Source organism: Gymnoscopelus braueri, assembly GCF_963280865.1.
Source record: "Gymnoscopelus braueri genome assembly, chromosome: 13".
NCBI lineage: Eukaryota > Metazoa > Chordata > Actinopteri > Myctophiformes > Myctophidae > Gymnoscopelus > Gymnoscopelus braueri.
In genome coordinates this window covers 17,736,271-17,753,104 of record NC_137615.1, presented here as the reverse complement: position 1 = coordinate 17,753,104, position 16,834 = coordinate 17,736,271, and the positions used below count along the sequence as shown (strand labels likewise).

Genomic DNA, 16,834 nt, shown 5'->3' with positions numbered 1-16,834 from the left:
ATCTTTGAGTATGTGTGTATACCTTACCATATCTCACTGTCTGTCTGTCTGTCTGCCTGTATGTCTGTCTGTCTGTCTCTCTCCCCCTCTCCCTCTCTCCCTCTCTCTCTCACACACACACACACACACACACACACACACACACACACACACACACACACACACACACACACACACACACACACACACACACACACACACACACTGAGCCCTCGCTATCTCCAGTGAACAGACCAAATCTCCATGACTGTTTCTTATCCTCAGCCATTTCATTAGTACCCTCCCAGTCTCTATCTCTACCCCCCCTCCCCCACCCCCACCCCCTCCATCCCACCATCCTCCCTTCGCCCGTCTCCTCTCTGCTCCCCTCTCGAGGAATGAAACACAAGCTAATTGAAATAAATGAACTGGGGAACGAATCAGAGTTGATTACATCTGCTGTGTGGGGATGCTGATTGCAGCCTGGTTGAATGAATGTTGCAGAACTGGCCGGTAATGAAGAGGCTTGTTTGTATCTGGGTGGACATTCCAGACAGCCACACACACCCAAGCACATGAACACACGCGCACACACACACACAAACACACACGCAAACACACTATTTTCTACCCGCTCGGTTTCCTGTTTATTATCATATTCGCACATCTCTTTTGTTTTCAACAAATACACTTATTTCTCACTCAGGCAAACGGACCATAACTCAAGTCCTTGGAATAACTGTACAGTATATAAAATTCGAGCAACAAAACACTATACACAGGAAAGGCAGGGCAAGGGACAGGACTGGAGGGGAGTTCATCACTGGAATGTTTAAATACTAACACCTGATGCAGACGGGATGAACAGTCTATTGTTTGTGGTAGAGAAACCATGTACAGTATGAAGGCACTACACAAATTAACTAATTAAAGCTGTAATATCTGTAGTGTTTATATCTCTATAACGAAACTTGGTGTGCACCTAACCGCTTTTTTAACCACTTAAACCCTACTATATATAATTCTTTGACTGGTTTACCCCAGGTTTCAACTTGGCCCCCTCCTTTTTCTCCCTCTACATATATTTCTTTGCCGAAAATATCGGAAGCAATGCACCGCAACATGCCATGTCATGAGCTTGTAGATCTGCTATTTCCGAATGTTTGCCTATTATTGCTAAATATTTGCCCATTATGCCATATAGAACAGGGTGGTTAACTTGGTGTGGGGCATCAACTAGGGCAGATAACCCAGCGGACCCCTCTCGTGTGTTTTAGGGCAATGATTCCCAACCTGGTGGGCCCCCTAATAATTGGCAAAACACTAACATTTTAATGATAATATAACAGTATTAAAAAATAACATGGTATTTTTTCTTTAAAACCTTGAAAAGTGTGTCTTCATAGTGATACCAATAAATAACAACATAAAGTATACTATGATGGTTGATCCAAGCTGGAACATAATCGATTGATTGATCATTAAAATAAGCATGCTCTGAAAGCCGCACGCGGCCCACTTAACGGATAAGCGGTCAGGTGGGTGGGTCACGAACGCTTTCAAGATTTTCAAGTGGGCCCTGATCCAGAAAAGGTTGGGAACTGCTGTTTTAGGGTGTTTTCTTAACAGCTGTCTTCTATAACAGAGCTACCAATACAGTAACTCTCTCCTTTCCCAGTCCTCTAGCCCTGCCTAAAGAAACACATACTGTAAACACAGTCACTTTAGACAATAGAATCATTTTTTTAGCACCAATGAAGAGCGTAACATGTAAAAGAAGCACCAACATATATTGTCAAAGTTTGAACATATGAACAAAATGGAGAGCATTAAAAAAAAGAGACAAAAAAACAGGTGGTGGAAAAGCGAACAGAGAAGAGAAGGGTTTTTAGGCGATAGCAAAATGCTTTCAAGAAATGCATGAAATGTCATTTGATATCAAGGACTGCAGTGAAGACTAGAGATCATTATGCTTAATCAGCATGCTGGTAATCTCATCCTTCCCCTGAAATATTCCACAGCCGAGCCGTTGAGGTCTGTCATACCAAGTGTGTACCACAGTAGGAGTGCAAAGATGACACACAGAGTAGTGTAATCTGTGGAGACACGGAGGGCTAAAAATGCCTCCTATTATCAGGCCTGTGGAGCGAACCGGTCCAATGAAGGAAACAACCTTATCCGTTCAAGTAAGTGTCAGGCTCAATAACTAGCAACACCTATTGAATACTAATCAAGGTCATTCACTGAGCAAACTGCAGTTGAAGGGTAAAAAATACAATTTATCATTCCTGGACACAGAATTAAATATGCTACTCGCGTGGAATTAATTATGCTAGGCTAGTATACAACAGCTAAGCAGTTGTCAGCATAAAGAAATCGGAGCATGCAAATGAGTAGGCAACGACAGCGTCCGAAGCTAATTCCACCCCACAAATGATAATCCTTAAGGCAGCAACTAATTTGCACCATGCCCTAAAACAGTGGTTCTCAAATGGCTCTTTTCGACCGTGAAGGACAACCCAGAGACTTCCAGAACCCCTGAAGTTCTGTGATTTTCTTGGTTTGTTTGTTTGTTTGTCTCCGTTATAACCAGAACTTCCCCTGAAGGTGGAGGAACATCCTAAATAAATACAAAATATGGGTGAAGTAGGATATGGAAACAAATCCAGACCCTGTGAAATACACAGCATGGCACAGTTCACTTTCACTTAGTTCTTTTAGTGGAAAAGAGCCAGAACTGGTACCTAGTAGGTACCCACAGGGGTCTTTTCACAATTATTATTATGACTATTCAGATCATATATTTTACTCTCTCCACTGTTATCTCCCCACCTATAGTAAAGACAGTTGTAAGAGTCTGTACTTAATGGGGGACCCTGGCACAGCAGATTTTCAAATGGGGGTCTGCAACCTAATATTATGTATCATTTTGAGGGTCTTTAACACAAAATTGTTTGAGAACCACTGGCCTAAAAAAAAGTCCCACTGCACTAGACCCATACCACAGAATGATAGACAGTTCCTATCCAAAAAATGGATGGACCGGTCTATCTTTTAAAATTGTTCATTGTTAAGTGTCGCAGTACTTCTAACTCTAGCGGATTCAACAGCAACAGCACATCAAAAGGTGAGACAAAAAGAGAAATAAACAACAACAAAATTAAATATGTCTAAATGGAAGTTTTCCCTTTCATAAACGTTCTTTGTTCTTCTTCTTGTTCTCCTGTATTGCCGGGTTTCTCGCTGATGTAGAGCCATGGAATAGAGTATCTCAGTGGTTGTCGAAGAGTCTTACAAAATATACCACAAACACACCTCTTATAGGAACATATAATAAATATTGCTTGGGGGCAGTGGTAAAGTCCAGTTTTTTCTTTTGGTTCATTTTCCATTCACAACTTGTGCAGGACATTCTCTGTGTTGCTGGCCCCGATGTTAACCATTGAAGCATACGCGTCCAACTTGGAAGCCAAATTTTTGGTTGCTGTTGCCAAAGTCTGATGGAGCAACGTCTATAATAGGGAGCAGCTCGGCTGATGGAGAGTCAATTTCTAGAACTGTCCGCTCCTGGCCGCTCCGAGACTGCATGTGAAAAAGACAAATCAAAAACAAACACACCCGAGTTAGAATCTGTTTCGTCTACATCAGTGGTGGGAGAATTACTTAGGTAAAAGTAGCAATACCACAATGTACAAATACTGTAAAAATTACACAAGTTTTGTAAGTACAAAAATGTAATGTAAAATCTGTCAAACCTTTTCAAAAATGACAGAGCTACAGGCTCGTCACGATGTAAAGCGTTGTGAGCTTGTAGATTGGCAATTTTCAAATAGCCAAAGTTTAAAATAGGGCTTAATTGGTTAATGTATGTTCTGTAATAATAATATAAATCTACAAAGTAACTAGTAACCTAAGCTGTCAGATAATTGTAGTGGATTAAAAAGTACAGTATTTGCCTCTGAGATGTAGTGGAGTAGAAGTATGAAGTATTGAAAAATGGAAATACAATTTTTTTTTACTTAAGTACAGTACTTGAGTAAATGTACTTAATTACTTTCCACCACTGGTCTACATTAGCCAACGTTATCTCTCCCCGGTCTGTCCTGAATCCCCATTTACATTAGAACCAATAATCTGATGGCTACCATCTGCACGACACTTATTGAATCAAGCACCATCTGACAACCGTATAACACAACTGATAAACACATTAGCTTCATTACGGCTAATTCCGGATCAGCCCGCTTCTCGCTCTCGCTCTCTCGCTTTCTCTCTCTCTCTCTCTCTCTCTCTCGCTGGCACACTGACCTGGCATCCGTCATGCACTGTCTGGATGAAGGGGCTCTTGGCCTGGGTCAGCTCCTCGTCATTACTGCCCCTGAAGCGCACAGCATGTTGGTAGGAGCGCGCGGTGCTGTCAAACCAGCCTGCAGAGTTCTGGCAGGTGTAGGTGAAGCTCTGGTGGGCCGTGGCACTGAGAAGTTTCAGGAAGGTCAGCTGGACAACGTGGACTGGGGCCCCATCACTGTCAATGTAGGAGAACTGCGGGACACAGCAGGCACAGTATGCAACAGTGTTTCCCAAAACCAAGCCAAAAACACAGTATTAACCACTTAAGCCCTAATCAGAAATAGTGAAAATAGGCTATCTACATGTTCAAGAGCTTGTGGATCTGCTATTTTCACTATTTCACTAAGTTTTAACATTTTCATTTCTGCATTTTTGGGGGGATATATTTTATGAGCAACCCAAAAATGGGTCATGACCCTATTTTTGGGAAACAATGGTATAACATACAAAGAGAATGATTAAGTCTATATTAAGTCACATGAGGCATAAGAAAGGAGTGCAGTAGGTACAAGTATTCACACATATCTACACTGTATTTATAATGGTGACATATTGATCTTGTAACTGTTAACTAACCACTTTATTCTTGTATGAATTGGGAAGGTCAACCAGAGACCACTGTTGTTTTCCCAGTATCAGCTACATTCAGTACCCCTCCTCCCACTTTTGATTTATTTTTTTGCATTTTATTGTCTTGCATCTATGTCTTGCTGCAAAAAACAATTGCCCTCCAGGGACAAATAAAGTTGCAAGTTGAAGTTGCAAGTTGACATAGAGCCAATAATATCAATAACAACAGCATACAGTCTTTCTCACAGAGAAGAGGCTACATAGTGAATATAAACCAATCGAGGACTGATCCCACAATGTGAATGTCAGACGTGGTGTGACAGTAGAAATTTTATTTCTATCAACCTTGTCAGTTGTTTATAAATCTCCCAATTTATATTCATGAATAATTGTATGTAAAGGCACGGGCAGGTTATCCGAGGTTAGCATAGCTTGCCTTTAGCGTGGGATCAAGATTTCAATGGGAAAAGTGAAGGAGATGAGAAAAAGAAATAGAACAAGCACTCTGTGTGTGTGTGTGTGAGTGAGTGAGTCATCCTCGCTGCTAAAACCAACCTCTCAGGGGTCCTCAACAACAAATCTTGAAGGTCCACAAATACGTTTTCGAATCAGGCTAGGGTCCGCACATGCACGCGCGCGCAGCAACGATTTTTTTCGTGGATTTCGGCGGATTCGGGTACTTTTCCACCCGTTTTTGGTTACTTTATTTCGGTTTTAGTTTTTTTTTAAATTTTTATTATAATTTTCCCAGGGTCCGCAGAGAGGTGTCCCGCGGTCCAGTCATGGACAATATTTTCCGCCTGTTGAGGACCCCCAAACAAAAACATTCTGATCTCAGAACTGGTTGAATTTAACTGTAACTGTTTTAAACCTCTGACTGTAGTGATTATGATGGTTTATTTTTTTAATTTTTTTTAATCATATATCATAGTTCTTAGATTATACGTTTTATTATCGTTTATATAATATAATTTATATAATCGTACTTTATTTGATCACACAGTTTTTATATTTTTGTATATCCTCCTATAATTTGACAAACCTCTGTGGTGGTGAGACCAAAATTGTTCTGCCCGGTTCTCCTCAGTGGCTGGAGCAATTGATCTGAATTGGCACACAGCCATTGTCCATTACCAGCTGCACCTAACAGCGAAGCCTGTTTTTTGATTTCCCCGGGTTGCCAGATCATGTGCGCATATCCCCCCACGGATGCGTCGACCGGGTATGGACTAGTTATTATTATTATTATTATTTGTATTATTATTATTCATAATCATCTATCTATATTCTTGGGGGTGTTCCTTGCCTGGTTCCAAACCATAGACCCCTCCCACTCTCTGAGTGGACTGCCTCTTGGTCTGGTGTTGAAATGTGAGCCTAGGATATCTTCGATACCCTCCAGTACCGTCCAATGAAAGTCGGAGGTGGGGGTGAGTCTAACCACAAACCAATCAGCGAATATCTGCTAAAACAAGACCAGGAGACCTGGTTCTGCCAGACCCAGAATAAATTCCTTTTCCTTTTATGCCCATGTATGGACGAAAGGGGGACGAAATTGGCTGACTCTATTCAGCACTGTGATTGGCTAGCGAGACACATGATGACATTAATAACCTATAAATAGGATTATGCACTTCAAAAAATATATAAAAATATATTTTTTTTAAGTGAGCTACATCACTATGGGGGACGAAACTTGAACCCTCTTTTATGCCCATGTATGGACGAAATAGGGACAAAGCTCCACGCAGCTTCAGGCTGATAATCAGGCTAGGGTGTTCCTGCTCCAAACGTTCTCAATTAGAACGGGTAATTTAGCGGGACAAGACTAATGCAAGAGATTAATGGTTGGAGGCGTTTGATTTACCTGCATGCCTCTCCTGTACTGGCTGTACCAGCTTCCTGGCTTCTCTTTGTTCCAAGCTGCTAATTTCACCTGCAAGCAAAAAGACAGAGAGGAGGGAGCCGTTATGCGTGCATAATCGTACACATGTATTTGTGCGCTCACGCATGTGTACCAGTGGAAATTATGTAAAGATGAAGTGATAATATCTATGTCTGATGCACATATTCCGTCTTCTGTGCACGCGTGTGCGTCTTCAAAGCCGTTCGATCCACATGGGACCTGTAGTGATTTGCAAAGCCAGCTTTTCAAAGGCTGACAAGCTGTAGGTTTTGGGGACTCACTATCTCAATCCTCTTGTCAGGGTAGAGACAGGTTTCTCCATCAGCTGTGAAGTTACAGTAGACCTTGATGGAGTCGCGGTGACAGCCTTGGTTAGGATCTATCCAGTAGTCTCCTGGGGGGGGGGGGGGGGGGCATGGAAATAACACATCAATCACACACCAGATGTAGTCCTGCCAGACACACCTCCGAGAATACGATGACAACATGGGGGAAATGATGAACTGCATCATAAGCTAACAAAGTCAGTGCCTCTGTAAAAAAGGGGCTGAAATATGGAGAAGACGATGGAGTCCTTCTTGAATGGGCCGAGACATTTAAAAAGGGGAGTTTCATTACGTAACGATCTCTTTGCTCACCGTCTTTGTAGTCCGGTTGGATCATCATGAGCTCTTTGCAGGTGCGGGCGGGGCTCTCGTACGTTCCCAGGGGCCTCCTCATGAGCTCCACTTCGGTCTTCATGGAGTTGAGGGAGGCGAACACCTCCTCCATGCCCTCGGCCTCCTCCAGGTGCTGGTCGCCCATGAAGAACTCGTCCTCCTCTGGCTCTGCGTAGTGCTCCTGTGACGGGTGCTCCGAGTGCCTCTTCCTCTTCCTCTTGCCCTCCCGCATGGGCAGGGGCTGGACCATGGTCGCAGGGGGTCCCTGGACGTCAAAGGGGAGAGGTGAGGTGAAAGGGAAATATTCAAAAAAATGGACGATACTGATGAACCGAGTAGAATGGGACACGGTTAATTGAGTATACTTACGGGGAGTCCAGGGGGGCCAATCCGGCCTGTGTCTCCGCGGGGACCAACGGGACCCTAGAGAATGGGGGGGGATGACAAAAGCTCTGTGTCAATCATCCTCTCACCTGGAACCCTTCTCACACCAGTTGGCCAAATCCTTCCCTTTATCCGGGCAGATATGGCTGCCGCTTTACAGGATTATCCAGCTATGTGCATCAGCACTCTTTTGGTCAAAGCCCTGGCTCTCAAAGACACGCTATAGTGGTTTTCATCACATCACATACACCAGAACCAAATCCTATTATAAGGGCCCACTGGAAAAAAAATCGCACATAAGGCAAGCGTGGCTGTACAGCAAGCTTTTAGTGCCAAAGACATGCAGTAAACACAGAAAAGCACAGCCATTATGAAGCATGGTGCATTTAAGCCAAGATACAAATAAACTCTCTCCCTCTCCCTCTCTCTCTCTCTCTCTCTCTCTCTCTCTCTCTCTCTCTCTCTCTCTCTCGTCCCAAGCATATGTCGCTGACAGCTGGGCTGGGGTGCGAGGACAGGAGTGGTAACGTGGGAATAGGAGAAGATCAGAACACTCACCGAGTCTCCCTTTGATCCTCTCTCGCCCATTGCACCCTAGAAGAAGAGCAGAGGGTTGGATCGGTGAGGAGATTGAAAGCGATAACTTGATGACATGATCATAGTCATAGTATTGACCTCCACATTGTAAATAAATACTGTAAATACAGCAAAATACTAAACAATTATTCTTTAGTTCAACTGAAGGGCTGGTTATGACGTTAGGAGCTTAGTAACAACAGCAGTAGTATGGACAGAGCTTCATCTTATATATCTTTAATAAGCTTGTCAAATTAATTAATTCATCAATCAATCAATCACGTATCCAAATTACCCAAAAAATTACACTTTGAATTCATGTGTATCTGAGGGAAAAGTACAGTGGGTACAATAAGCAGGAGATAGAAAAGCTTACCGATAGTCCATCCATTCCCGGGGGACCATTGGGACCAGGGGGCCCACCTTTACCCTAGAATAGGAACACAAATATGCCTTTTAACAAATCCACACCTCATATTAATCTCAATCAATGTATGACTGTATATGGTCAATGTATGACTGTATGGTACACTGCAAAATACTGAGGGTTAATTTAACTCTGACAGTGTACACTCTTAGAGTTAAATTAACAATACATTTTTGCCCTTATATATATATATACTGTGGCGTACCCCATCGCCTTTGACTCCGCGTGTGCCCTGGTTTCCTGGAAGGCCTCTGTCTCCCTTCTCTCCGTGATCTCCTGGAGGTCCGATAAGACCGATCAAACCACCGTGACCCTACAGGGAACAACAGGGGTCATCGTATATATACAGCAGCGATGGTGGAGGCTTCGTACTCAGTGGTGGAAAAAGTACTCGCATTGTTTACTTAAGTAAAAGTATCAATACTGCAATGTAGAGACACTCTGTTACAAGTAAAAGTCAGGTACTCAGAATTTACTTTAGTAAAAGTGCAAAGGTATTGGTATCAAAAGTAGAAAGTACTCATTATGCAGAATGTCCCATTTCACAAGTTTTCAAAATCTTTTGAAAATAGCAGATCTACAAGCTATTTTCAAATGGTCTAAATGGATAGGGCCGAAGTGGGTAATGTATGGTACGTATATGGTATGTATAAGTAACCAGTAACTCAAGTTTTAAAATAATTGTAGTGGAGTAAAAGTATAATATTTGCCTCTGATATGTAGTGGAGTAGAAGTAAAAATACAGAAAATTGGAGATACTCCAGTAAAGTAAAAATACCTCTAAATTGTACTTAAGTACAGTACTTGAGTACATGTACTTAGTTACTTTACACCACTGGTATCTACAGCAGCGATGGTGGAGGCTTCATACTATGTGCGCTACAGATTTATTGGCTCTCTGTCTGTCTGTATGTCTGTCAGGAGCTGAATCAATAAGGCGCTCACCTTATCACCCTTGGTTCCTGGGTCTCCTTTCAACCCGGGAAGTCCTGCTGGTCCCTGTGAAACAAGTCAAGGCTCATTATTGGTGCACATCACTGATCTCACACACCACCGCTGTCAGGGAGAGAAACCTTGTATCTCCACATTTCATCTTTTTTTGTTTTTCATAAATGAATGCCCTATTTTATACCTAGTCGTATGAAACGTCTCGCAAAAGTAGCGGAAATAGCCGATCTACAACCTCACAATGCACTGTGAGCTTGTAGAGATGCTATTTTCAAAAATGTTGACGTGCCCAACATAGAGAGTTGTTACTGTAGGTCTGTCTGTGGGTTTTATAAATATTTAACAACAGCTTGTGACTAAATAATAACAACAAGGTTTCTGCTGCTACAGCAACAATATACAAAACATTTATTGACCAGCACTGAATGGTAATATTTGGATTAAAGAACCCAGATTGCTTCAGTGGTTCTCAAACTTTTTGATGTCAAGGACCCCCAAATACTATGTATTTGGCTGCAGACCCCTATCAGAAAATATATGGGGCCATACAAGATTTGTGTCGTTAAAATTGAGATTTACAAGCTCACAGATTTTGATGCTATATTAACTAATATTACCCCTGGGGGTTCTCCACTTTCAGAACCACTGCTTTAGTTCACTGTCAGCCAAGTGTAAGGTTCTTACCATTGGTCCTGGTGGTCCGGTCTGCCCTGGTGGTCCATTTAACCCTTGTTCACCCTGGAGATGGAACACAGCATGCAAAGTAAAATCCTCAGTTTGAACTTTATTCATTTGTTAATCAGAGTGGAAACAAATGGAAACTTCTGGGTTTTAGGGTATTAACATACTCTAATGTATGGTAGAGTATGTTAATACTATGTAACTAGCACATCTGCAGTGACCGGAGGTGGTCTCTCTACCCTTCTATTGAGAGACATAGACCGCGGTGTCCGGTAGGGACACCGACTGGAAGCAGCCATGCCTGAAGCCCATAAACCCAATATCTCCCCTGGCCAAGTGGGTATTGGTTGAGCAGTATGTTGAATGAACACCCACAAACAGAATAATGAAGTTGCTAAAGGCTACAGTGCACTGACCCCAGGTCCTGGGATTCCTCTGAGGCCCTCTGTACCAGGGTTCCCAGCATGTCCCTGGGCTCCCACTGGACCAGTCTTCCCCACCAGACCTTCTGGACCCGTCCCTCCCTGAAGAACAGACGGAGACAGCAAGGCATCAGATACAACAATGTAGTATGTTGTGACGACCGTTACAATGTTATGATGCTACTGTATACTCAACGATGTAGTATGTTATGATACTACTGTATACTCAACTATATAGTATGTTATGATACTACTGTATACTCAACTATGTATGTTATGATACTACTGTATACTCAACGATGTAGTATTGATACTACTGTATACTCAACGATGTAGTATGTATACTCAACAATATAGTATGTTATGATACTATACTCAAACATGTTACTTCTGCTTTACCTTTGATCCCTTCATTCCTTGCTTCCCTTCTTTTCCTGCAGCTCCCAAGTGACCCTGGTTGGAAGGAAAGAAAGAAAGAACGAAAGAAAGAAAGAAAGAAAGAAAGAAAGAAAGAAAGAAAAATAAATAAATGGTGACCATGTTTAGAGGTCATGCATGATTTGTGTTGAATTGACAACCGATTTGCTTCACTTGAAGATGTTTGAGCCACACGCGCACGCACGCGCACACACACACACACACACACACACACACACACACACACACACACACAAATCTAAGTGCAGTTTCTTACACGTAGACACACAAACCCCACATAGATCATAAATGAGTAAACTTACCCTCCGCCCTGGGGGTCCTGAAGGGCCTGGCTCTCCAGATGCGCCCGGGGGTCCCTGCAGAGAACAGAGCAAAAGGTTAAAAATTTAAAACAGAGAGATGCAGTCACACAAAGACATGGAGAAGAAAGCTTTGCCATGATGACGATGAATAAGTAAAAACAGTGACAGAGAGAACAAAGACTTCATCTACACTGCATCTACAGGACTGCAGCAAGAGCAGAGAATGGAGATACTGGTGTTTCTAGTTTCTAAGTTGGTTTAAGATATCATCACAAAAATCATACAGTACTCACAGCTTTGCCAGTGTCTCCGTCGTCTCCCTTACTGCCCGGTCCCCCGTCCACTCCCTAGACAAAAAACAAAACAGGTTGGAAGAAAATAATTAATAATCATTATTATTATCTCTAGTCAGTGGTGGAAAAAGTACTGCATTTTTTTTTACTTAAGTAAAAGTATTAATCACTGCAATGTAGAAATACTCTGTTACAAGTAAAAGTCCGGAATTCAAAAAGTATTGGTACCAAAATGTACTTAAAGTACCAAAAGTAGAAAGTACTCATTATGCAGAATGTCCAATTGCACAAAGTTTTCAAATGCACATAAATCTTTTGAAAATAGCAGATCTACAAGCTCGCAATGTGTCGCATCGCGACGCATTGCGAGCTTGTAGATCGGCTATTTTCAAATGGCCGAAATGTATATAGGGCTGAAGGTGGTTTTGTAATAATAATCAAAATCTACAAAGAGTAGAGTAAAAGTACAATATTTGCCTCTGAGATGTGGTCTCTAGTTGCCTCTCTACAGCATATTGCATCACTATATTTCCTATTACAGCGATGTACTCACATTGGCGCCTGCCTCCCCAGGGGGCCCTGAATCTCCAGGGAATCCAATGGGACCCTGTGGGCAACAGGAGTAGGTTAGAGCTCAGACTCATATATATATACAATACAACATTGCTTGTGCTATACACATAAAACCTCACAGTGAACTCACAAAGTTGCCTTTGGGTCCATCCTCCCCTGGTATTCCTCTGATTCCTGCGGGTCCAGCTGTCCCGGGGGGGCCTGCGTCACCCTTGTCCCCAAAGTCGCCTTTACCCCCCTGGGGATGGAAAATTAACAGAGCATGGTTGAGAAGAGGCAGGAGTGAGATTATGGAACAGAAGAGGTTTTCTTTAGTCGGCCGATGCAACATAATAATTGTTAATTTAGATAGAAGACAACAGGGTTGTTGTTGTTCTGGTTACTTTGTAACAATATACTTTATACTATGACTTACTGTACCATGTTGTTGTTGGCCTATTCACACCAAGCTCTATAATAATGATAACTATAATGATAACGATTACTATATCGTTCACCATTGTCTTTGTTATATAGTTGTGGTGTGAACTATGCCATCCACTTGAGTTAGAATGATTATATCTTTACAGTTATCGTTATAGTTATAGTGCTTGGTGTGAACGGCCATTAAGGTTCATGTTGCTTACTCCAACCTCGCACTTTGTCTAAATTGTAATTGTACAGAGAGAGAGAGAGAGAGAGAGAGAGAGAGAGAGAGAGAGAGAGAGTGAGAGAGAGAGAGGCGATGTGACTCACAGCACCACCAGTCACTCCTACTGGTCCAGGGTCTCCGGATTCTCCGTCTTCACCCTGGAAGAGAAGGTACAGCACCCAGGTAAGCCAGCTGCACACTACACACACCGCTAGGGGTGCGAATGGATTTAATTGATTATAAAAAAAAATATCGATAATCGTTATTTAATAAATTAATAATCAATCCCTATTTTGGGCGCATCTTGATAGAATTATCGCTAAGAAGATAATCGATAGAGGCAGCCCTACACAGCACATTACGACCAAACCTTTTCACTAATGGGGACCACTGACCTTCTCTCCAACAAGTCCAGGCTGACCAACTCCACCAGGCAATCCGGCCGCCCCCTGTGGAACAGGTAGGGAGAGAACATCATAAAACAGTAGCGCCTTTGAAATATTCATGTGATTTTCTTGTAAATTCCAGCCCTCGCTGCCTTTTTTTTGTGTTGGTGCTGCAGTTGCTGTCTGTCAGCAGTTCTGTTCGCAGACAGCAGAAACTGGAGCAGCATTATCACTCTAACAAGGAGAAAAACTGTGTGTGTCAACTGCTGTGGGGATAGTATCAGTAGAGAATAAGCTATTCCATCTCTCAGTTCGCTTGTGTTGCGTTTTGTGTGTGTGTGTGTGTGTGTGTGTGTGTGTGTGTGTGTGTGTGTGTGTGTGTGTGTGTGTGCGTGTGCGTGTGTGCGTGTGCGTGTGCACGTGTGGGAAGGGGGTGTTTTGTTAGACGTCTTGAGACAAACAGCAACAGCAAAAACAAATCTTCGCTAGAGTGCACAGATGTGCAGGCTGAGTGGATCAGAACACCACTAGTGAACTCCCCTGCTGTTAACACCCCGCCTCTCATACCATCCACTTCCCTCTCTCTCTCTCTCTCTCCCACCATTCCTGTATCAATCCATTTATGGATCACACCGTCCTTGCTCCCCCCCCCCCAGTCCACTCTTCCTGCAGTAGAGCTCTGTGTCTGCGGCTGACTGCTGAATAATTGACGGACGTGTGAGAGGCTGTTGAGAAATGGCCATTACTCGAGGTAAATATAACTGCCTCCTAGGGATGATAGTCTAATACTCCTTAATGATTCATGGAGCGGTAAATATAACTCTCTCTCTCTCCCAGGAATTATATTCTAATACTATTGAATAATTCAACTTTCAAAAGCAGAACGGGTCTGAGGAAAGGAGAGGCAGTTGTATAAGGATAAGCTACTATTCAGCTAAGTGTACATGTTTTTTTGGGGGGGGGAATCAATGGATTTGGCAATGTGCTGATAACAATACGAACTTGGCATCATTGTTTCACATCCTTCTCAGTACATTTTTACTGTGGGATCTATTGTACTGTATATACTGTATCTTCAAGTTTTTGGTGAACAAAGAAAATAAATCAATAGCTGTATCGATAAAACACAGCTGATCATTTCTACAGGAAATTGAATGTGACACAATTATTTTGGATACTCCGAGAGGCCCAATGGTGTCTGGTCTTAATGCAACGCCATATCCCATTTAGAATTACCGGGGTAAGCTCATATCCCGAATGAGAATTTTTTAATTATGACAGCTGGGATTTGCTGATATTAGCTGGATTATTGAGGCATGTAACACATTATCCCATTTACGATTGGTTTTTGTGTAAGTCTCATTACCATGGTAATATTCAGATATATTCTTTCAATTAATGTGCACGTGGAAATTCATGATTGGAATATGATGATGAAACTGCTTGACCTGAACATGACCTCAGCTGGGGATGGAGTATATTAAAAAACAAGGACTATCGTTCGGTACGTCTTGCAGGGACTGCTTGCTATGGAAGATGGAGGGCGGCCTGGGGTAGGGTGTGTGTGGAGGGTATGAGGGTGGGGGGGAGTGGGTGGAATGGTGGTGTATGGGGGGGGGCGGGTTTCGCCTCCATGCCCCCCCCCCCCCCCCCCCAACCAACAAGTTAAACAATGGGGTAACAGGCAATCTACAAATCCACGACGTACTGTACGTTGGCATCGTTGTGTCATTACCGACAACACATAAATTGGGCTTAAAGCGGTTTTGTCTTGTTGCAAATCTTTGGTACAAACTAGACTAAGCTTAATAGCAAAAAATAAGGAATTGAGACATGCTGTACCTCTCCACCGCTGGGCCCCTGGGGACCTCGAGGGCCGTGCTGTCCTGGGGGTCCCTGTGGAGACAAATAAGAGTGAGGTTTTCTTTCAGAACTCAGGTGCAGCAATAACAACGTCATTTACAATTTAGGCATTCAGAAGACACTCGTCTCCGTCTCGCATTACAAGAGCGAGCTCAGAGTAAAGATCACACGTGAACATATGGTACAGTCAAGTGGTGTTAGACACGCACGCACGCACGCACGCACACACACACACAAAGTGAGGTAAAACTTGGATGATGCCTCCTAGATTGAATGTGAGCTATAAATCATGTCGAGATGGAGCAGCCCACTCATCTGATCATCATCATATCATCATAGTGACATGATGGTGACACATAGGACAGGCCATTACCCTCGATATGACACCGTCATTCCCGCTGTCTGCCTTTTCCCCACTCTCCCTCTCTCTCTTTTTCACTCTCTTCGGTAATGAGGAACTTCTAGCCAGTGAGATGCAAGGCACCGCTCTCTCTCTCTCTCTCTCTCTCTCTCTCTCTCTCTCTCTCTCTGGGCAGCAGTTGAAATGAGAGTACTGAAGTGGGCCTGGAATCTTCACAGCCCACCTCAAGAGAACGCCGAGCAATTAATTCTGACTGCGCTCAGCACCGGCCTGGGTTGAGCAGATGTTGAGCTTAGCTCTCACAAACGCTCAGAAGTCTTGGAGAGAGTCTTCTGTTGTAAAGAGTCTTGTGAGGAGGACCGCGATAGACAGACAATCTGCCCAGGGAGGGTGGGGCGAGCGAGAGCGAGAGCAAGAGAGAGAGAGAGAAAGTCATGGAAGCATTAGAGGAGACAATCCTATGATCCGCGAGACTAGCCACATGAATTAAGCTTCCCTGTGGAGCTCTGTGTGTCTCTCCCTCTCTCTCTGTCTGTCTGTCTGTCTGTCTGTCTGTCTCCCTCTCTGTCTGTCTCCCTCTCTGTCTGTCTGTCTGTCTGTCTGTCTGTCTGTCTGTCTGTCTGTCTGTCTGTCTGTCTGTCTGTCTCTCTTGCTTCCTATTTCTCTGTTTAGTTTTGCTCTCATTTGGATGCGCCCCCTTCACCCATCTGAATCGGGCAGGGCCTGTAGAGCGGTGCTCCTCAAAGGGGGGTCCTTGAGGGGGTTCCAGGGGGGTCCCCAGCAACATTTGTTAATAGCATCACAATCATTTTAACCCCTTTTTTTCTAACTTTGCTTATTGGATTTTCTATTGCATCAAAGGCACAGGAACAGATACATACAAAGCTTATTTCCATGCAACCCATAAACCCTTTTTTTAAATATATATTAATCATTTTACCGCTTTATACATATTTACATTGGCTATTCAAAAATAGCAGATATACAAGCTCGTGCCACACTGCGAGCTTGTACATCTGCTATTTTTGAACATTTTTAAAAAATCGTGAAAGTGTTTTAGCATTTTCTTCTGGGGGTCCCTCGCA

At 43.1% G+C, this 16,834-nt stretch overlaps 1 protein-coding gene across 3 annotated transcripts in view; it reads right to left on the bottom strand.

The window, feature by feature from the left end:
• Window positions 1-451: 451 nt before the first annotated feature.
• Window positions 452-16,834, bottom strand: part of col5a3a (collagen, type V, alpha 3a) — a 62,005-nt gene continuing 45,622 nt past the window's right edge. For 2 of the 3 annotated variants that reach the window (XM_080447912.1, XM_080447911.1), the window contains 20 exons: window positions 15,368-15,421; window positions 13,535-13,588; window positions 13,244-13,297; window positions 12,639-12,746; window positions 12,489-12,542; window positions 11,936-11,989; window positions 11,643-11,696; window positions 11,302-11,355; window positions 10,897-11,004; window positions 10,484-10,537; window positions 9,797-9,850; window positions 9,057-9,164; window positions 8,801-8,854; window positions 8,407-8,442; window positions 7,834-7,887; window positions 7,444-7,729; window positions 7,087-7,199; window positions 6,767-6,835; window positions 4,288-4,521; window positions 452-3,561 (listed from right to left, as the gene is read on the bottom strand). In XM_080447912.1, the coding sequence (XP_080304038.1) occupies window positions 3,415-3,561; window positions 4,288-4,521; window positions 6,767-6,835; window positions 7,087-7,199; window positions 7,444-7,729; window positions 7,834-7,887; window positions 8,407-8,442; window positions 8,801-8,854; window positions 9,057-9,164; window positions 9,797-9,850; window positions 10,484-10,537; window positions 10,897-11,004; window positions 11,302-11,355; window positions 11,643-11,696; window positions 11,936-11,989; window positions 12,489-12,542; window positions 12,639-12,746; window positions 13,244-13,297; window positions 13,535-13,588; window positions 15,368-15,421 (1,803 nt within the window). In that variant the 3' untranslated portion in view covers window positions 452-3,414. The remainder of the gene's footprint in view (window positions 3,562-4,287; window positions 4,522-6,766; window positions 6,836-7,086; window positions 7,200-7,443; window positions 7,730-7,833; window positions 7,888-8,406; window positions 8,443-8,800; window positions 8,855-9,056; window positions 9,165-9,796; window positions 9,851-10,483; window positions 10,538-10,896; window positions 11,005-11,301; window positions 11,356-11,642; window positions 11,697-11,935; window positions 11,990-12,488; window positions 12,543-12,638; window positions 12,747-13,243; window positions 13,298-13,534; window positions 13,589-15,367; window positions 15,422-16,834) is intronic. The other variant, XM_080447913.1, reaches the window with a different exon arrangement.